The sequence below is a fragment of the Cervus elaphus genome, chromosome 30 (genome assembly GCF_910594005.1).
Source record: "Cervus elaphus chromosome 30, mCerEla1.1, whole genome shotgun sequence".
In the NCBI taxonomy this organism is placed as follows: domain Eukaryota; kingdom Metazoa; phylum Chordata; class Mammalia; order Artiodactyla; family Cervidae; genus Cervus; species Cervus elaphus.
The window spans coordinates 24,527,208-24,549,875 of record NC_057844.1 but is presented as its reverse complement, the minus strand read 5'-3'; the positions used below and the strand labels follow the sequence as shown (position 1 = coordinate 24,549,875).

At 36.1% G+C, this 22,668-nt stretch overlaps 1 protein-coding gene across 3 annotated transcripts in view; it reads right to left on the bottom strand.

Annotated features, from left to right (window-relative positions):
- TRPC4 (transient receptor potential cation channel subfamily C member 4) overlaps positions 1–22,668 on the bottom strand; it is a 200,032-nt gene that overhangs the window by 126,786 nt on the left and 50,578 nt on the right. For all 3 annotated transcript variants that reach the window (XM_043892339.1, XM_043892341.1, XM_043892338.1), the window contains exon 2: positions 16,923–17,326. In XM_043892339.1, coding sequence (XP_043748274.1) covers positions 16,923–17,306 — 384 coding nt within the window. In that variant the 5' untranslated portion in view covers positions 17,307–17,326. The remainder of the gene's footprint in view (positions 1–16,922; positions 17,327–22,668) is intronic.

Genomic DNA, 22,668 nt, shown 5'->3' with positions numbered 1-22,668 from the left:
ATTTTGTTTTATAAATATTATTTTGATACTTATGAAACATTTAAATTAATAATACACTGTAATTTACTTAATCACCTCCATTTTGAATACATGAAAGAATGAATGACTAAATATGAATAATTTTTTCTTTGGTTTTGCTTTTGCTAACTGTTGCTAAGTTGCTTTTCCAAAAGGATTCAGTTCCAACAAAAATAAAAGGTGCTAGTTTCATTAAATAGATAGACCATAAAATACAGAAGATTGTATAATTTCCTTGCTGTCCTTTGTTGATTTATCAACATTAAATAGAATTATTTTTATAAATTTTTGTCATGTTTTTAAAATTCCTTACTCTATTTTTTACTTTATAATTTTATTTTAAACACACAAAGGAATACAAACTATTAAATTATTTCACAATTTTGAAATAAAACAAATCTCTCAGGTTAAAAAAATCACACTAAAGTAACTTTCATTTTTTCTGTTTTATATTTTTTATATTTTTCTTCATAGATTTGTTTAAAGTGTGCTGCATTGTGATTAATGTAGATTTACATGAATGAATAAAAGTTGACATAACTATGTCAAATCCTGTGATTTGAGGTTCAAATGAAGTCTCCATGGAGCAAAATATATCTGAGTTTATGTTAAATTTAAACAAATATTACCAAGCTTGCCTGTAATTCTCAAGTGGTCTGAGATTCTTAGTGTGATAGAAACCATAACACTAGATTTTTTTTCCTCCAAATTGGATGGAACATGTTGGCAGCAATGTAGGGACAAATGATATGAATCCTCAGATTTTAATTCACTGTGACTAAACACTCAAAATATGGGGGATGTGGACAAGGTCTCATCAATCCAGTATGGCAAAATAATACTGTTGTTAACAGTTCAATTTCTTTTAAAAATATATGCTTTAGATGGATAACTCAATTTAAGAGCCTTATCTGTCATAGCAACTATGAAACAAAGAAGATAATAAACTTCATATGGATTATTTTTGGCAATGAGAGATGCAGCAGAATTCCATCAGTAGAGTGCTTTAATGAAAAAACCTGCATGTCCAAAAGAGCAGGATGGGAATCAAAACGGTTCCCATGAATGAGGAGGCAGAGTGAAAATACAGAACCAGTAGTTGAAGCAAAAGTGAAAGTGAAAGTCGCTCAGTCATGTCCAACTCTTTGCGACCCCTTGGACTGTAGTTTACCAGGCTACCCTGTCCATGGGATTTTCCAGGCAAGAATACTGGAGTGGGTTGCCATTTCATTCTCCAGATCCTCCCAACCCAGGGATTGAACCTGGGTCTCCCACATTGTAGGCAGATGCTTTACCGTCTGAGCTACCAGGGAAGTCCACTGGAGTGGGTAGCCTTTCCCTTCTCCAGGGCATCTTCCCAACCCAGGGATCGAACCCAGGTCTCCTGCATTGCAGGCAGATTCTTTACCAGCTGAGCCATGAGGGAAGCCCAGTTGAAGCGAATAAGATGCAAACAGCTGCAAGTTAGCAAGGTTGTGCTGGGTAGGGAGCTTGAATGTTTGGCTACTATGAATTGGGTGTGAAAAGTGAACATTGCTCAGTTGCGTCTGACTCTTTGCCACCCCATGGACAGTAGCCCACCAGGCTCTTCTATCCATGGAATTCTCCAGGCAAGAATACTGGAGTGGGTATCCATTCCTTTCTCCAGGGGATCTTCCCAAGCCAGGGATTGAACCCAGGTCTCCTGCATTGCAGGTGGATTCTTTACCATCTGAGCCATCAGGGAACCCTCTGAATTGGGTGTGGGATTAGATCAGTTATTAATATGTTGAGCAGAGCAGAGTAGATAAGCTAAGGAGTCATGTGACCTTGGCTCATCCACTACCAGTGTGGCCTTCAGCACGTCATTCACCAGCTTCACTTTTAGACATAACATTACTTGTTTACTCACAGGATCAAGTGATCTTAATATGAAGAAAGAGCTTTGATAGAGTTAAAGTGATTTATAGATGAAAGGAGAAAATACCCTTTACTTGTATATTAAAAATGCAAACACGAATAATTATTAAACTGTGGTTTTTATTTTTCTATCATTCATGGGAACGTAAATTTAAGTATACCAAATACTATTTTAGATTTTATATACGAACACCTTAAAGAATGGGCCTGTTGAATGGGTTTAAGTTTCCTAAATTTTATGTCCCTTGCATTAATGATTATAATTGTATAATTAAAGATTTCCCCAAAGGAACAACTCTATATTTATACCTAATTTGCCCACTGTGGTGTCGGAGAAGCCCCTTGAGAGTCCCTTGGACAGCAAGGAGATACAACCAGTCAATCCTAAAGGAAACCAATCCTGAATATTCATTGGAAGGTCTGATGCTGAAAGCTCCAATACTTTGGCCATCTGATGTGAAGAGCTGACTCACTGGAAAGATCCTGATGCTGGGAAAGATTGAGAGCAAGAAAAGTGGGGCAAAAGAGAATCAGGTGGTTGGATGGCATCATCGACTCAATGGATATGAGTCTGAGCAAACTCCAGGACATACTGAAGGACAGGGAAGTCTGGGCGCGGCAGCTCATGGGGTCACAAAGAGTCAGACATGACTTAGCAACTGAAAAACAAAAACACCCACCTGCCCACATCCTTAATAATTTCCTTCTCATTCACTGCCTTTTTCTGATATGATATGCAGAAGCATTATGACCTTTCAGAGAAGTATTGACTTTTTCCTATTACAGAAGCTATATACACTTATTGCCAAAAGATTTTTTAAATGTCAAAGCTACAAAAGGAAAACCAAAATTTCCCCTAAATCCCTGTACCCAGAGGTATACATTGTTATTCTTTATACCCAAATATATATTCCTTTTCACTCTCTCTCTCTCTCTCTCAATACATATAAAATTGGGAGTGTGTTTTGTATTTTTTTAACAGTTGCAGGTTTTTATCGGAATACTGCAAATTACTTCAACGAAGTCTGCATGCTCCCTGTGGGACTTTAACTTTTTAAGAAAAGGTGAGGCTTCTCAAAATGCAATACTTCACTCATAATCCTACACGGTATCTGTGGTGATAGAGGCCAAATTTCAAAAATAAAAAATTCCCAGAAAATGTAATAACAGAGGTATTAATAATTTTGTTTTCCTTCTGAGTAGGATCTAAATCAGAATCACTACCTTCACTAAAGCCTATTAGTTCTTTGATGTTCGATTTTATCTTGCCAGATTGTTCTTTGCCTGCTTTATTTTCATGAGTGACGATGGGGGTTTTTAATCTGCCATGTTCATCTATCTGTTTGGGAAACTGTTACTTAATACCTAGGATGTGCGTGGTATTATAGAGCCAGGAGAGGAAAACGTGACTAAAATTCTTATTGATTTGAAGAGTAAAATCTGCCTAAAGAACAGGCTGGTATTCGTGAAGTTTGAGAAGAAACTGAACTACAAAAGTATAACAGACTGAGAAGCTATTTTGTTTTAAAAGATCCAAATACAACAACTGTGGCTAGTTGAGCTTTTATATTTATATATTAGTAATCACATGAGGGAAAAACTAAAGGTAAAAAGTCTTCATTAAGAAGAATGAAATAATGTTGTTTGCAGCAACATGGATGGACCTGGAGATTATCATACTAAGTGAAGTCAGATAGAGAAAAATAAGTATCATATGATATCACTTATACGCAATGCAGAAACTCTAAAAAATGACATAATTGAACTCATTTATAAAACAGAAACAAATTCACAGACTTAGAGAATGAATTTATGGTTACCAGCGGGGAAGAGTTGGGAAAGGACTAGACTGAGATTCGGGGACTGGCATGTACACACTGCTGCATTTAAAATACATAACCACGCAGAACGGATGCATGTATGTGTATGGCTGAGTCCCTTTGCTGTCCACCTAGAACTATCACAACATTGTTAGTCTGCTGTACTCCAATGTAAAATTAAAAGTTTATAAAAATAAAATAACCAACAAGCACCCACTGGGTAGCACAGGGAACTCTGCCCGATAATTCTATAATAACCTAAATGGGAAAAGAATTTGAAAAAGAATAGATACATGTGTATGCATGACTGAGGCACTTTGCAGAATACCTAACATTAAGACCACATTGTTAATCAACTATATTCCAATATAAAATTTAAAAAAATTAAACAGAAAAAGCCACAAAAAAAAGAAGAATTAGCAAGTTAAAGTAAATGAGGATAGCTACGCTCCATCACTGTCACATGATGTATTATATTGCTAAGTATTGATGAAAGGCAAGGCCACAAAAACTTGTATTTTCAGGATAAAAACATAGCTCTGAAACTAAGGAGTGCTATAGAAATAACTGGGTTTTCAGAACTTCTCCTTTGAGATTGCACAAAAATAGCTAAACTAACGCTTGGAAAAATTCTAGGAAATAACAATGTGAAGCTAATGAGAAGAGACAGGTGCTAAGTCATGTCAGCTTCGTAGCTGGACTTTCTCAGCTAAAGAAAAGCGGTGGGCGCCTGGTCCTCTGAATGGAGTGATGGCTTTATTTCATCCACAACTAAAGAAAATATCATCTAGGTTTTATTACCTAGGTTTTAAACCTATTACCTAGGTTTTTGACTGGGTGCTAAGAAATACACAGTTAAAAGGAAAGAATCATATATTTTTTTTCTTTTCTCCATTGAGTTTCTTCAGCTGTGAACTTGAATCTTCAGCTACAAGAATGAAAGACTTCAGAAATTTACGAGTTTTATTAGCAACCAGCTAAGAGACTTCTTAACCTCTACTTTAATGTGTCAAAAGTACATATCAGGATAGGTGGAGGGGGAATATGTTACCAAAATAAGAAAACTTTGGGGATTAATTCTTCATCTCTTAAGGCTCAGATAAAATATACAGAAAAATCTAAGCTCTAGGAAAAATCAAAACAGATTCTGACTACAGCACTAGTTAATAGAATGAAAAATGATTTCCCCTGCTCTTGGCTCTTTGGATCAGAGTTGTAAAGAATGGAATGTATCAGCATTATGGTGATCCCAAAATATCATTTTTGTCATTTTGCTATAGAAAGAAGAAATCCAAAGAAATATGTCATGGTGGTTTATAAATTTTTGTTTACTTTTGGCGGTAATATTTCATCTGAATTAGGCGACCTGTAAAACATGCATTTGTACCAGGTAAAAATGGATAAATGTCATGGAAACTTGTGACATTTATGCTGCCTTACAAAACCTCTGCTAATAGGGTGGTGTGAAGCAATGTAATCCATTAAAAAGTAAAGAGAAGTAATGTCGTGTGTGACTATTATTTTTGAGTTCGAGCCAGATGTTTAAACTAATACTGATGTATTTTTAAAGGCCTCAGATATTCACCAGGTGGCAGTCTTTTCCTTAAGTGTGGTCAAAACAAACTTGATCTGCTTTATCTCATCTTTATTAAAAGAAACAATGTGATTTATGGAAGGAGATGTTCTGCATTTATTCTCATAATGTTGCATTTAAATGACTTGCCTCCTCTGGACACATACTCCCTAAAATATCCCTAAAGGAACTTGTTTATTCTTCCATGAGATCATCGATGATCATTTTCTTTTATCATGATTTTTCTTTTTCCTTCTCTGTAGTCAGAGTGAAACTACCGGATAATTAGCAACATATTTTGACTATATTTATTCAGACTTCACTATAGTCTATCCAGGTGGCTCAGTGGTAAAGAATCCGCCGGCTGAAACAGGAGATGAGACGTGGGTTCAATCCCTGGGTTGGGAAGATCTCCTGGAGGAAGAAATGGCAACCCACTCCAGTGTTCTCACCTGAGAGTCCCATGGACAGAGGAGCCTGGTGGGCTACAGTCCATGGGGTCACAAAAGAATAGGATGCTACTTATCGACTGAGCATGCATGCAGGCATGTAGACTTAGAAGCCTAGTTCATTTCCTTTCTCCTAAATTCTCAACATGTCTGACATAACAGTCAAGCTTCCTGGCTCCATCCAACCTCTCATCCATTCACAATTCCTCCTGACCATTGTGCAGATATTAAGGATTTCTTGCCTCTGAGATTACATCACCAGAATTCAACAAGTTTGCCTCCTGAGGTCTGCATCACCTAATCACCATTACTGAGCATCGTGATGGAAATGTCAATCTTTAGACATAGATCAAAGTAGCTACTTAGTTCTGAAATGAATGAGTGAATGCTGCTGCTGCTGACAATACTAACTCAAATGTAAATACACTAGGCACTCACTTTACCTGAAAATGAAAGTGTAAGTTGCTCAGTTGTGTCCAATTCTTTGCAACACCCACAGACTATAGCCCTAGCCTGCCAGGCTCTTCTGTTCATGGAATTCTCCAGGCAAGAATACTGGAGTGGGTTGCCATTCCCTTCTCCAGGGTATCTTTCTGAACCAGGGACTGAACCCAGGTTTCCCACATTGCAGGCAGATTCTTTACCTTCTGAGCTACCAGGGAAGTTCTACTTTACATGAAGTACTTAAAATTTCTAATTCTTATAATTGTGAGAGGCAGCTATTACCATTTTGCTTGTTTGTTTCAAGTAAAATAATCATCATTGGGTCATGCAAGTAGTAAGGGGGTAGAACTAGGACTTGTATTCCTATCTGTCTAAATCCAAACCTGATCCTCTTCTACCAGGAAACATTTCCTGTTATACAAAATTAAGCCTTAAAACATTTATTTATATTTATATTTTTCCTTATTCTACAGAATGTTAAAGGTTGGAGTTAAAGTAATGTTTATGATAAATATTTATATTTGATCCTAGACCAAAAAAAGTGAATTTTAGTCCTGGCTCAAAAATGAATAATCTCAATAATCTTGGGCCAGTTTCCTAAACTAGTATATATTTTATTTTCTTCATACCTGTATAAGTATGGTTCTAGGAGTTTGTGTGTGTGTGTGTGTGTGTGTTGGGGAAGTGGGGGCAGAAGAGGGGGAGAGAGGTGGTATAATACCAAAATGCCCTCTGATTTCCAAAAATTAAATTTGAATCTTTGCTTTTTCATTGAGATAATCAGGCAGCATAGGCTTCGGTTAAGGAGATCATGGTATAGTAAAGTAAAAGTCATCCAAAACAGCTGATAGAACACATGATTTAATAAACATTACTTGCAAGTCAAACATTAAGTTTATGCTGAAAAGCACTGAATAGAATACACTTTAAGTTTCTTTCCTAAAGCTAGTAACTTTAGGTCAGACCAGAAGAATCAAAGGTACGTCAGATGATAAAGATGAATGGGCTCTGATACTCTAGAAAGAATAAAATATGCAAGAGAAGTATGTAATTACAATTGGAAAATCAATATTGTATAAAAAAACAAAATGGATGAGTGTACATATTATAACTTATTACTTCTATTTATCTCAAAGTTGCAATTGATGGTTAGATTAGATTCCTTGAGGTCAAGGGCTACTATGCGGTCATATTTTAATATTATCTTGGCCACATAGGCAGCTAAAGGAATTTTAGAGATAGCAGAATAACCAGAAGAATGGCAGGATTCCTTTACTGACTCTTTGCTCACCCAGACCATTCTCCTAACTGTGCTGTCTTTTTGAGTCGTCGTTCTTGTTGCTCCACTCCAGTGACCTTGGAGGGGCAAAAGCCAGTGACTCTGTACCAAGAATAATGTAATGATTCCACATTTGCTAGGCCTGTCAATGCGGATGATGACCATATACCCAGTTTCTCCAAGACCAATGTGCCTGTACTTAACTATACATAGGGCTTCCCCGGTGGCTCAGTGGTAAAGAATCCGCTTGCCAATGCAAAAGACGAGAGTTTGATTCCTGGGTTGGGTGGATTCCCTGGAGAAGGAAATGGCAACCCACTCCAGTATTCTTGCCTGGAAAATTCCATAGACAGAGGAGCCTGGTGAGCTACAGTTAATGGGTTACAAAAGAGTTGGACACGACTGATGTACTAAAACAACAATTAAGATGAATATACATATAGATATGTATATAGAAGCACATATTTTTCCAATTTAAAAATAATATATGTTCATTGTAGAGATTTTAGAGAAGACAGAAAAACACAAAAAAGAAAAGCATGTACTTTATCCCAATATTCAAAGATAACTAATATTAACATTTTGCTGTGTATTGGTGACTGGCATCCAACGACCCTCACCACCTGATATTCATGTCCTTGTACAAGAAGACTCCTTCCACACTGAATCAGGCTGATCTGTGTGAGCATTAAAATCATTTGAAACTGGAAAAGAGGAATAATATGATTCTATACTACTCATCCTTGGCAAAAAACATTCTATGCAATTTTTCCAGATAAACTTTAGAATCTCTTTCAAACCTCAGAAAATCTATGATTTTTAAGACAAGCAGTTCTAGTTTCCATTATTTTTATTATGAAGGAGTGTGCATGCATATATGTGTGTACACATATGTGTGTGTATCTGTACATGGATATGTGTGTGTCCCTTGGTACATTTGGGGATGGGTTCTAGGACCTCCACCCTGGATACCTCCACACACACATACACACGGGCTTCCCTGATGGCTCAGCAAGTGAAGAGTCTGTCTGCAATGCAGGAGACATAGGAGACATGGGTTCAATTCCTGGATTGTGATGATCCCCTGGAGTAAGATATGGGAACCCACTCCAGTATTCTTGCCTGAAGAATCCCACGGACAGATGAGCCCCATTGACTACAGTTTATGGGGTCACAAAGAGGCGGACATGACTAAGCATGCACATGCATGTGCATACACGCACACACACACGCACATATACATACATACATACATACATACATACATATATATATATATATACACTGTGCTGTGTTAGGACACGACTTAGTGACTAAACAACAACAAAATAATTAAGGTGATTAATGAAAATGAACCCCCAAAAGTTTTTCACCAAAGCTCACATTTCAAAGTTTAGTTTCCCCTTGCTCTTGAAGTGAGAGTGAAAGTTGCTCTGTCGTGTCCGACTCTGCAACCCCATGGACTGTAGCCAGTAAATCCTCTATCCATGGGATTTGCCAGGCAAGAATAGTGGAGTGGGTTGCCATTCCTTTCTCCCCAGGATATTCCTGACCCAGGGATTGAACCCTGGTCTCCTGTACTACAGACTGCTTCTTTACTGATTGAGCTACCAGTATACCCTCTCTCTTACTTTAACATAAACTCAGTCTTCATACAAGTGCTAAGGCTTCTCAAGGAATTTACTTTGAAGAACTTTTAGCCTCTTCAACACACATAAGCATTTTTAATTAAATTGAACTGAATAAGTATAAAATACTCAAATGATGCCAAGGTGGAGGTACATGTACTGAGCTCTCTAAATGCCAGCCATATTAGTGTGCTAACTATCTAATCTTTACAACAACCTGGTGAGCAGGGGCTATTATCTTCTTATTTATGAGAAAGTCAAGGCTCAAACAATTTGCCTGAGATGATAAAATAGAATTTACAGCCACATCTTTCTCTCTTGAACCTCTTCACCATCTTTCCCTCCTTCCCTGTCCACAAACAGAAAATAAGGACTCTGTCTTGTATTTTCTTACTGTTAGATGGAAATGCCTCAATGCTCGAAGCTTTGCTTTATTGGTTGAGATTGTTTTTCATACTTTTTTTTCCACTTGAGTTTCAGAAGGAGCTAAAAGCTTTTTGCTCTTGTGTGTTCCAAACATATTTAATGATGACGCTGATGACTTTTATAATAAGTGTGATATGTTGAGAGGAAGGGACAAGAGAATTCTGGAGGACTGCTTATCTATAATTTGCTGGTCATCAAGAAAAAGAAAATGTCAGTGTGTATTATTTTATGAGTCAGAATGCCCAGTTAACTTAAACCACTTTATCATATTAACGGTGAAACATAGTCCATCTTTTAAAAATTCTTCCATTTATGGCAGAATCATTCAGATCACTCATGATTGCCGTTTGCCAGCTGGTAGGCTACAGTCCATGGGGTCGCGATGAGTCGGACACGACTGAGCGACTTCACTTTCACTTTTCACTTTCATGCATTGGAGAAGGAAATGGCAGCTCACTCCAGTGTTCTTGCCTGGAGAATCCCAGGGACGGGAACCTGGTGGGCTGCCGTCTATGGGGTCACACAGAGTTGGACACGACTGGTGTGACTTAGCAGCAGCAGCTGTTAAAGGGAATCTAGGCCCTATCTATGTTGTAACAGCATTTAAATTCCCTGCTATGGAATAATAGGAATCAATTTAATTTTTAGTCTTTTGAAGTACTTATTAGTAAAAATACTTTATATTGGTTTCTACTTGACATTATAAAGATCATGTGGGAATAATTTTCAGCTTTTTCATATTAATGGTGGACAATATTATAAACATTTTCTATTGATGTTTTCCATCCAGAAATAAAGAAAGGATAATTGATGACGTATCCAGCTATGTCTCACAATAGGATAAGTATTTTGGGAAGTTGTTGTTGTTTAGTCACTAAGTTATGTCCAGCTCTGTGACCCCATGGACTGTAGCTCACCAGGCTCCTCTGTCCATGGAATTCTCCAGGCAGGAATACTGGAGAGGGTTGCCATTCCCTCCTCCAGAGGATCTTCCCAACTCTGGGATTGAAACCGTGTCTCCTTCATTACAGGCGGATTCTTTACCATCTGAACCACCAGGAAGGAGAACATCTTTAATACTTTATAATTCTCTCTTGCTCTTGCTTTCACTCTCTCTCTGAATTTTGATAGTGAATATGATGATGGTATTTAGTTTCACTTACCATGAATATCCAGGATGTAAAAGAAACAAATCAAAAAGGGTAACCTCAACTGGTTAACCACTGAGAAAGTCAAGATGTTTTCACTCTGCAAGGGGCAGCTCTAAAGACTAGAACATATAGGCTGTCTTAGCACAGGACATTTAAAAAGGGCTATATGAAGTTCATGAGTCTGCAGAAGTAAATTACTTGCTTTAAAGTCCAGCAACTAAAATCAAATGAAGACAAGAGATAAAAGTAAATTCTATCTCTTCCCAATAGCCAGGGATATATTTATTAGCATTGATATCAATTAAAAACATCCCTTAAAAAAAAAGCCCCTTATTTTTAGTCAGCAGGGTATATTTTGGGTTGGCATATTTACATTAACTTGCTCATGCCAATCTCTTATTTCATCCTTTGATTTCCTGATTACATAATAGGTACTCTCTCTAAAGCCACAAATCGCATTAACACAGAAATTATTTTTTGAAATCCCCTAGGTGCCCTGAGATAGAAAGAAAAAGGGTAAACAATTAAATTCTCCTTTGCTCTCCCTAAACAGGGTTTCTAGTTCCAATAATTGCATTTTTCAAGTGAAAAAGAAGGCATGCACTCCAGAAGGTAAATTGCCAGTGCTGAACTTTATCTTTTCAGTTTATGTTGTGTTATAAATATATTTGTTTGTCAATAGGAAGACAGAGATTATGACATAATATAGTAATAACAGTATATTATGCTGTTATTACATGTCACCGTATAAAACACTTTTACAGAACTTTAACATCACCAGACATTAAGAAGCAAGTAAGTTAATTCTATGATTCCAATTAATACCGAGAAAACCAAGGCTCAGAATGATTTTCAGAGGCTTGTCCTGTTAGCCAGTGTTGAACAGGGCTAGAAGTCAGCATTTCTGTCACTCAATTCTACTCTTCCTTGGCATTTCATAGCTTCTAATTACTTCTAATGACTTAGTATCTATTGAGCAACTAAATTATAAATGGTATCATAATAGTCAAGATAGAGGCACAGCCTAAATAGGTAATTCTAGAGGCTCTTTTAAATTTATGTAACTCATATCCTAAATTAGGATAATTAGCTAATCATTTAAATGATTCCTATCCAAATGGGCACAGTGGCTGGAGCCAGATAGCCTGGTGATTCTTTTCCGTGACTCTTGAGTTCCAGCACCGATATTTCCTGGTTCTGTGATCTGGGATGTGTCACTAATACTTTTTTGTGCCTTCATTTCCTCATCTGTAAATGGGGAGAACAATGGGACCAACCTTCACCAGATAATGTGAAGATGAAATGAGATAATGCAGATAAAATTCTTATCAAGAATTACTGGCATGATGACAAGTTCAATGAATATTCATCATTCAGGCTATCTGCAGATTGGATGCTAGATATCAGTTTATAGATTCTTTTGGTCAGGTTAAATCCCAAATATTTTTCCCTCTTCTGTAAAACAAAGTGATTGGGTTAGATGATCTCCCAGGTCTCTTGAAATTATAAAATCTGATACTCTTTTTAGTGGGGCTTTCAAATCAAAATTTCTTCAATTGAAATAGTCTAGGATCTTAACTACTGAATGGATAATTAATGTTTAGCAAAGTATTTTTACCAAAACAGGGAAAATACAATAAATGCATTAGTGAAATTGGAAAATTACTTTGTATTAAATACCACTTAATCACTCATATTTAAGATAATTATTTGAAATCTCCCAAAAGCAAGGTTATCACGGTAAAATGCAACCATACCTAACATGAGGTGTACAATTATAGGTATTCTGTAGTTTTCAACATTCTCTAAGTCAGCTGTTCTCAAAGTGTGGTCTCTGGACCAGAAGCATTAGTGTCACTTTCATACTTGTGAGAAACACAAGTCCCAGGGACCCCCTCCAGACCAGCTATATCAGAGACTCTTGGGGCGGGATCCTGCAAACTGAAGGAACAAGCCCTCCCAGAAATGTTGATGGTGCTGAAGATTCTGTACTACTGTCTAAGTGAAGAGTGAAAAAGAAAGTTCTGCTTCTGATAAACATTTACTGAAGCAGCCGAAACTGAAATTGAATCTGGCCTTAGAAGACATCAAAGAGAAAGGTCTGTTAGAAATAATTAGAAGTCAAGTAACCAATCAATTGACTGAGAAAAGGAAGCTGAGAAGTCACTGCTGGTTATTCCCTACAGAGAAATAAGGCACTAAGGAGGTTAAAGAAAAGTTCAGTAAAATCAGCAGAGAGTATCAGAGTAATGATTCCAGCCAGGAAGCAGTCTCAGTAAGAATACACAATGTCCCATCTCCCTGCCCAATGTGGAGAATGACAGGTTCTCAGTGCTGTATACTACATGAAAAGAAATAAAGCATTGCTCTTTCCATTTTTTATAGTAAAAATGAAAACACTAAGGACTCAATACCTTGATTTATGAAGAAGTACATGAAATAGGGAAGAAAATAATTAATAGTCTATGCCCATCTATTTATCTGGAAAAACCTAAATATCTTCATTAGATGTGGCATTGGGAAAAGCTTTTAACATACTAACCATCATAAACGTTTAAACAATATACAAGGGAAAGGACATACAATCAGTGTCAAAGAGATTGGAAGACAGGTGACTTTATTCCCTTCAAGGTCCTCCCTATCGTCTTATATCAATCCCAAACCCCTTTCTTAAAACCAAAATGTCTGTTAATCTCCTAGATGTCATTGTCAATAAAGCAAAAGCTGAGTATATCCAAGCAGGTTTCATACACCTCTTTTAGAGTCTCCACCTCAGTTACTGGAATCAACTTTCCCCAGTTATAAACCAAACATTCGTCCTTCTCCTTCAGGCCTTTCTCCTCTCCCCCGATACCCTCCACCCAGTAATATTTTGTATTTACCAAGTCTAGTCAGTTTAGTTTCATAATTACCCAAGGATTGAGTTCTCTTTTCCATTGTGATTACATTTACTCATATTCCCATGATATTTTTCCTGTCTCTCTTCACAACTAGACTCTAGAAAACAAAAATCATGTCTCCTCTCCAGTGACGGGGCTCAGATCTGACCCAAAAAGCATATGCAAATTGTAAATTGTTCCCTGGCGAATGTACTAGAAGAGTCATCTGAAATCTTAAGCCCCCATGATTTCAGGAGCCAATCACGCATTGCATCTTATTCCAGAGAAAGAAATTAACATGTGACACATTCGTCAAAGAAGAGTCTATTTCCTGATTCACATCTGTCACATTTTAAGTTCTAAGTAAGTGTTCTGATCATCAGATTTGTGTGTTTTTATAATAGATCCTTTTCCTTGATTCATTTTAAGACAAGTTATGCTGATTTTGACCACTTGGGTATTATCGTTCTTAGGTTTTAACACTCATCTTCAGTGACCTCAACAAAATTAATGGTAATGTGTTCCAGGGTCTTTGGGGGTGGCCTGTAAGACTGCAAATTAGGCAAACAGAGTAAACACAAAATGGCTTTCATGATCATGAGAATCTTCTAAGGAATTACAACTTATGAGATAAAAAATCCTGTCAAGAATTTATTTGTTACCTACCAGATGCTGGCTAATGGAAACTTTTATTCCAAATTATGTTGGCCACACTTAAGAGATGCATTATCTACGTAAGTCACAGATAAACAGCCAAGCTCTAATGGGGTTCATCTGCCCCCCTCTCTCCCCCAACAAACCACAAGGACCTCTTTTATGTGCCATACTGTATACATTTCCTGGTGTAACAACCTCACTTTTATTGTACAAGATACCAGGAACTCTGAGGTTGGTTGGAGTTGCTCTTTCCAAATTACAAAGTTCAAACCGAAAGATACAACTTTTGTTGATTCTCAAAGGTTGTTGATACAACCTTTGCTGAAGAGGAATTCTAGAATGTGCAAACAGAATAGGAAAATTCTTGGCTTATGAACTGATATAAAAGAAATCCTCCAGAAACGCAAGGCCTGGGATATTTCAGACTCCTGACAGATTGCAAACCTTTACTGCCTTTTATTAATGATCAGGGTTCCAGATCAAGTGCCTCTAAGAAGCCAAGACCTACTTGTCAGACTAGAGTTTAGCTCAGAAGTTGAACATCTTCCAACAAACAATCTCATAATAGCAGATATCTTCTCCAGACACCAAATTACTTTGGCCAGCACAAATGTCATTGACTAAAGAGACACTGAAATGTTTGGTCACTGTTCTCTAGACAATAAAATTAAGAAGATTATATAGTAATAAGCAGGAAAAACACAATAGCAATTTTGTTCTATAGACCTGTTACAATCTTAAATGATCTAGACACACAGTCCCAAGTCTGTCTCATGGTTGCTCTTATAGATAATAAACAAGAGGGTATACAATATAAGATCATTGTTATTAGGAAATGCAAATACTTTAGGAGTATGATTGTGCAAGGTGTTTCAAATTCACAAGGTGACTGGGGAAGTAGCACCAGAACTTACACAGATAAGAATAGATTCCTACTCATTCCTGTCTAAGTATCCAGTGTTTCTCTAGCAGTGGAAAACTGGGATATAACATAGCATACATCTCTAAACATTACCGCTACCTGTCCTCCTCTGTCAAGGAAAGTACAAGTTGGAAAATTCTTGTCTTACAAACTGATACAAGAGAAACTGTCCAGAAATACATGGCCTGGGATATTTCAGACTCCTGCTAGATTGTAAACCTTTGCAAACCTTTACTACTTTTTATTAATAATCAAGGTTCAGATCATTATGGTGGGAAGGTAACCCAAACAACTGGATATGAAACAAAAAATTAAAAACCAGTAAAGCAAAAAGCAAAGAAGTATTATTATTGTGGAGTATTGTTTTATCAAAGTTTGGAGCCAGGTGAGGGAAAAGGATGCCTGATGGTGAGACATAAGAATGGGCCAAAGAACACAGACTTTTGGGGACACCTTTTCAGGAGACATCCAGCCTTGAAATTCTTGTCCTAGTCATGGCAATGATTCTGATCAAAGTCCTCCAGTAAAGCAAAGATAATGGTATTAATAGCTACAGCAGGTCTTGCTTTAAAAGAATGTAATGTCTCTAAGGTGTCTTAGTTGGTAAAGAAATCTGCCTGCAGTGCAGGAGATCCAGGTTCAATCCCTGGATTGGTAAGATCCCATGGAGAAGGAAATGGCAACCCACTCCAGGATTCTTGCCTGGGAAATACTGTGGACAGAGAAGCCTGGTAGGGTTACAGTCCATGGGGTCACAAAGAGTCAGACACAATGTAGTGAGTAAACCACAAACAATGTCTCTAAGAGTCTGTCATTTGCAGAAAATATTTGCGCCTTTATCAAATAGAACAGAAACTGCTAGAGGTGTAACAGCACATGTTTTTATAAGATTTTACTTGAAAGGACAGATTTTGAGCCACTGAAATACATGCAATGTCTTCTGCAATTAGTCAATGAGACTTGATGCAGGGAAGTGAAGAGTTCAGTGTGAAAGGATTAAGTATCAAACAGTTCAGATACAGGGCAGTACCAGGGAATAATACAGACAGACAAAAATAGATTCCTTATTCATTTCTGTCTACAATTTTTCCACTTCCTTAGGGGTTAAAAATAGGGAGATAACAAGAATAAAAACCAGACAGTATTTATAATCATGTGCCATTTTAGCTTAGTTTCTACTGATGACATTAAGATACAGCTACATTTTGCTAATAGTAAGTGTGATATATTAAATCTACAGTCAGTTATTTTCTAGTAATCTTTTTTGCTTTTTTAAAAAATTTGTCCCCATTTAAACGAATCCATTAGAGTTTGCTAAAAAGCAGTATCAGAGTTAGATGTACAAATCACTTTTGCAATAAGATATAGAATTCCAGAACAGGCAAGAAGGATCAAAAGTAAAATAGCATAAGAATTCAGCCTGTTACTGCAGAATGTTCAGAAAATGAAGGACAAGGAGAAAACACCAACATATACACAGTAGCGTCACCCCCCCCCCCAAATTTATATACTATTACATAAACATGTTCCTAATGTATGGGAAGCCACCTTAGGTTACTTAGTTTTGCTTTGGTTCTCATTAAAGTCTGATTAGTCAGAGTAAGAGGTGCAGGTGATGGTGACTTTTGAAGAGTATAAAACGTGTACTTAGCAGTAGTTTTCCATTATAACAGTTTTGATTTCAGTGCTAATATTTCTTAAAATTGGGGGAGAATTTGAACATCCATAGAAACCTTCTGCATGAAAAATTAATGAAAACCAGTATTTTTGCAAGTACCTGTTTTTCTCCACTGGGCTTTTTGTGGTTCAGCAACAGCTCCACAGCTCCCACGACTTCTTTCCTGATAGCATGTAATAGGGCGTCTCCAACATAGACGTTGAAGCTTAAGAGGAGTTCAATGAGCTCCAAGTTCTCATTTTCAATGGCAATGAGTAGAGCAGTTCTTCCAAGAGGATCGATGCAATTAATATTGATTTTAAAATAAATTTCAGCTTCTTCTAGGGATTTCTTGACGCTTGCATAATCTCCCTTTTCCACAGCGTTTAGGTAGGCTTTCTCGGAGGGTGAGAGTTCTGATTCTGCGCGGACTATCCTGAGAGGGATGCGGTCTCGATAGGGGGCATTAACATTTCTTTTGTAATAAAACTGCGCCATGTTCATGCCATGCTACGTCTTTGTCCCTGAAAGTGCAAACAAAACCGAAAACACACAAGGATTAGGGTTAGCACACTTCTTAATGATTCTGCATCACATTTAACTCACAACGATGCCGATAATAATGATAAAACTTAATTATTAAGAAGTTATTTTCCCTTTAAACCATGGAAGTAGGTAATAATTATTCAGTGATCTCGAAACACAGGTTACAAAAGTTCTTATCTAAGAAGAATAAAGAGAGGCTAATATTTGGCAAGTTACTTTTTAAAATTTTAAGTCTTTATTGAATTTGTTACAGTATTGTTTCTGCTTTATGTTTTGATTTTTTTGGCCATTAGGAATGTGGGATCTTAGCCCCCCAACCAGGGATTGAACATGCACGTCCTACATTGGAAGGTGAAGTCAGAACCACTGAATCACCAGGGAAGTTCCATACAAGTTGCTTTTAAAGATGACTTTAAAACTGATATTTGCCGGAGGTTGCACCTGTAATTTTTAAAAATTATTTACAAAATTGATCATAAATACATATTGTTTTTAACGAGAACCTTGAAAGTCAAAAGCTGTACCTTTGAGGTCCACAAAATGGACCAGGGATTTTCAAGTATGTCATTCACTGTAAGTTTTGCTCATCTTGAAGATGCTGTTGAGGTTACAGGATATCAACATCTCGGCAAAATGTATTTTCGTTTTCATTTCTATGTTTAATGTTTGTAAGAACTGGCATTAAAGTTTCTGTGACTTAGTGATATTAATGTCAATAAAATATCATACCGAGCCTGATGAGTATAATTGTATTTTTTTCCTCTTATAAGTAAATTCATTGAGGAAGAAAGAATGTGAATCAATGGTATTATCAAGATGTGTCTAGGCAATTTAATTTCCAAAGGAAACATTTAGAAAGGGATTAAATATATGGTTTACTATGAAAATGCTATTTTTCTTAATGCTCTTACCTCCAAAGCACAGAACAATAAACCACAAGGCAGGAATATATTTATTGTAAAATGTAATATTATTTTGAAGTTACAGTAAAGATACAGTCGAAGATGAGGAAATTACTTCAAATAAATGAGATTATCATCTCAAAATAGATTAATAAAAAATATCCAATGTCTCTCAAAGTCTTGCTGATTTCATAATCATCATAATGATACAAAGTTTATAAAAATGTATTGCTTTGAGTATAACTTCTTTATTTCTGTTAGTTCCTGACTTTATATGTACAGTCTGAACTATTTTATTTTTCTATATCATTAATATTCAATTCACTTGCTTATTTAAGTACATTTGCTTATCAAACTAAAGTGAATGGGGCATTCTAGGTACCTGAATATGCATATTTATCTTAATTAACCTTATCATTTTATAACTCAACCAGATTTGAATAATGCTTTAACTGTAGATTAAATATGCATTGCATTAACAAATGTGATTATATTTAATGTAATGTTCTCCATTTGAGAAATTATTCATTATTTGCATGCTGCCTCAATTTAACAATAATTTCAGTTACCAAGTAGTTAAGTTTTAATTTTTGATGTCCAGATTATTCATCATAATTTCTCAAATATCTAGATTCAAGGTCTAATATACAATGCTGTACATTCATAATTTGTTACTTTCTGGTATATTATAGTCAGCATTTTATTAAGGCCTCTTTATAGACTAAGCAAAAAGCAGCCATCTTATAATCCAAAACATTTTTCTCAAATGTTTCCCATCTTATCAATCTTTTTGTTTTAAATGTATTACGATCAACTACATAGTATGATATACATTTATTTTCACAATTGGAGACAGTGTTGTGAGTTCTTAAAATTACAATACTACTTTTTTGGAGGAAGATGAAAAGTAATACTGGTTTTCAAATGTATTCATTTTAGATGTTCAAATTTCTTAATTGAACTTGATTATAATTCCAGTATTTGGAGGATGCTTTAAATTACTAGAGTAATAGGAATAAAATTTATATTATCAGATAATTAAGACAATTTAATATTCCTCAGATATAACCAAAGCTTCAATAAATCAACATCATTGTGATGTTACATATCTCATTTTAATTTTCTAACCCCAAATGTACCATATACATATCAGTTGATGTTTATTTACTAAATTGTGTCTGATTCTGCTACCCCATAGGCTATAGCTCACCAGGCTCCTCTGTCCATGGGATTTTCCAGGTGGGAATACTAGAGTGAGTTGCCATTTCCTACTTCAGATATGCATCAGTGGTAACATTAAAATATTTGCCTTAACAAGGCAATTGTCACCCACTCTCCCAGCACTCCTTGTGTATTTATGTCAGCATCCATAAGATATGTGTGATCAATGATGTAGTTTTCACGTGGCAATTTTATCAGGACTACAATATAAATACCTTATGATGATAATAACTGCCATTTATATTCTATTTCAGCAGTATACATTCTCTATTACCTTACTCTTTGTCCTTCATTTTCTAGAGTTGCATCTGAAGTTTCTCACCACATTTTTGCTTAAGACTAATGTTTGACTATTGCCCAAAATATAAATTAAAATGAAAGTATGAACATACACATACACACACTATAAGAAATTCATGTGAATTATGACTCAATCAGGATTAGGAATCAGTCTCAAAGATGGAAAAACTGGATTTTATTTTATTACATTTCCTTTATTTTATTACTCATGGTATCCAATAGAAATTAGATAGTAAACAGCATTATCCTTTTCAGAGTGCAAGATGTTGGTGACAATGAAGGGATTAGTGGACAACATAAAAGATATACAAGAAATTGGGTGAAAAGAGGAGATAGATAATGAGAAATTAGAATGATTAAAATCCATTTCATTTAATCCAGATAACTGCCATAAATGTAAACTACACAAGTATGTTTCAAAAAAAGTAATACAATATTGAGATAAGGATATATACAGGGGGATATTACTTGGCCATAAGAAAGGAATTGAAATTGGGTCATGGTAGAGATATGGATGGACCTAGAATATGTAACACCGATTGCAGTAAGTCAGAAATAGAAAAACAAATATTGTATATTAATGCATGTGGAATATAGAAAAATGGTACAGATGAACCTACTTGCAGGGCAGGAATAGAGAAACAGATGTAGAGAATGGACAGCTGGACATGGTGGGGAGGGGAAGGGGAGGGCGGGATAAACTGGGAGATCAGTGTTGACATATATACACTACCATGCGTAAAACAGATAGCTGGCGGGACCCTGCTGTATAGCAAAGGAGGCTCAGCTCAGAGCTCTGTGATGACCTCGAGGGATGGGATGAGGGGAGGGTGGGAGGCTCAAGAGGGAGGGGATATGTGTGTACATTAGCTGATTCACCTTGTTGTATAGCAGAAACTAACACATTGCAAAGCAATTATATTTCAATAAAAAAAGACATATTCTAGTCCACATCATATTTAAGTTGTGAATTGGGCATGAGACTTTCCATGAGACAACCTGTCTCTCCATCCATAAAGTGAGAAAAACAATACTCATGAAGGACAGGTGAGAAGAATCAGGAGAGTTTCTGCTAAGAAAGATCATTTAGCTGCTATCTTTTTTCAAATATCCTGGATTGGAAAGAAGTTAGAATTCATGTTGGGAAGGTCAGATGGATTTAAAATACATTTGAAATGTAAATATATAATTTACAAAACTGAGTTATTTATAATGGAATAGTAAAATATAGAGAAAGAGAAAGGAGAGGGAAAGAAAAGATGGAGCAACTCTGACTGATGACTAAAAACTTTAAAAAGTAAGGAAGAGTACATAATTTTTCAGTACATCAACTTGTCCTTCCGGATTGAGATGCAGTGATACTAACTGAAGGACAAAAATCAAGGTTAACAATTTAAAACTGTGATATATGAATGTAATCGCTAAGAGACGGTGCTGATAAGGCTGATGGCTCCTGAGCTGACCCTCTTATCAGAAACTATGGAATTGCTATTGGATAGAAAGTCTGTAAAAGAACATGGGACTCAGTGACACAAATATACTGATCTCAAATGTGGAAATAAAACCCTGTTCCTGATCCTGCACTTTCAGAATGGACTTTCTGAGGGGGAAAAAAGATATATTTTTCCCTATAAGTTACAGAGTTTAGCAGATCCTTTGATTTCAATGATCCCTTTATGATGCGTAAACTGGAAGTGAAATGGCTGCTTCATCAAGTTATGTTTCAAGGACTTGGAAGAGATATGGAATGTGATGGAGAAAAACTCAAATTTTGCACATGAATTTTAAATTAACCCAATATTTATTTTCCCTAAATATGTTCAGGACTTAAGAAATAAAAATGTGAGACAGTTTCACCTTGACATCAGTCTCAAGAGAAATTTTTAAAAATTATCCCTAGATATGAAAACCGCAGTTATCGAAACATCTTGAAGATACACAGGAAAACAAAAGTTCCAGATATTTACAGAGATCAGAAGGCATATTCCCTAAAGGATGAGCTTAGGCGTGTGGTGGAAAGAACAGGGAACCTGAATTCCGAAGAACACAAAGGAAAGAAAATGCACAGAAATCTCCACTCCTGAGTGAACATTATTAAAAGTAAAATAAAATTTCCCCAAACAACTTCCTTTTTTTTCTTTTCACTTTTGATTCCCTAACTGCTAGAAGATACATCTGTACAGGTGTGAGCTCATGATACAGTGAGAAATAAACACTCCTTTTTTGTTAGGATATTACGGCACATATATAGGTTGTATTTGTATTTTTTTTCCGAAATCTGACAGGAAATAACAATTTCCCAGATGACTTATTCACACTCAAACCTATTTGGATTTTTTTTTCTTGCTATTGGTGTAGTATATAATAGCAGTAATCTTTGGCATAATGCATTGTGCAAACAAAAGCATAATGCTCTCATTTTTACTATCATTCCTAATTCCAGGCCCTTTTCTTCATCATCTTTCACACGACTACACCAATATCCTTCTAATAATCTCACTGATATTATCCTTGCATCCTCCCTATTTAGCCTCCACAATGTCACACGCCTAATATTTCTAAAATATAAATCTGATTCAATCACTCTTATACTTATAATCCTTAAATGACTCATAGCCATTCACAGGAAAAATAATAACCTATTATAGAATACGAGACCTGTATGATCTGGCTTCTAATGCTTTCTTAGATGTATCTCCCAAATCAATCCCTGAAAAATCTTATTTTACACTGACAAGAATCCCAACTACTTGGCCACTACAGCTCTAAGCATTTTCTCGTACTGTTCTTTAGAATAGGAATACTGTTCCTCCCCTTGAGCCTACTGGCAACTCCTGCCAAATTTTAAAACCTCTGTGAACTATCATAGCCTCTGTGGATTTTTCTTTTCTTCCTCT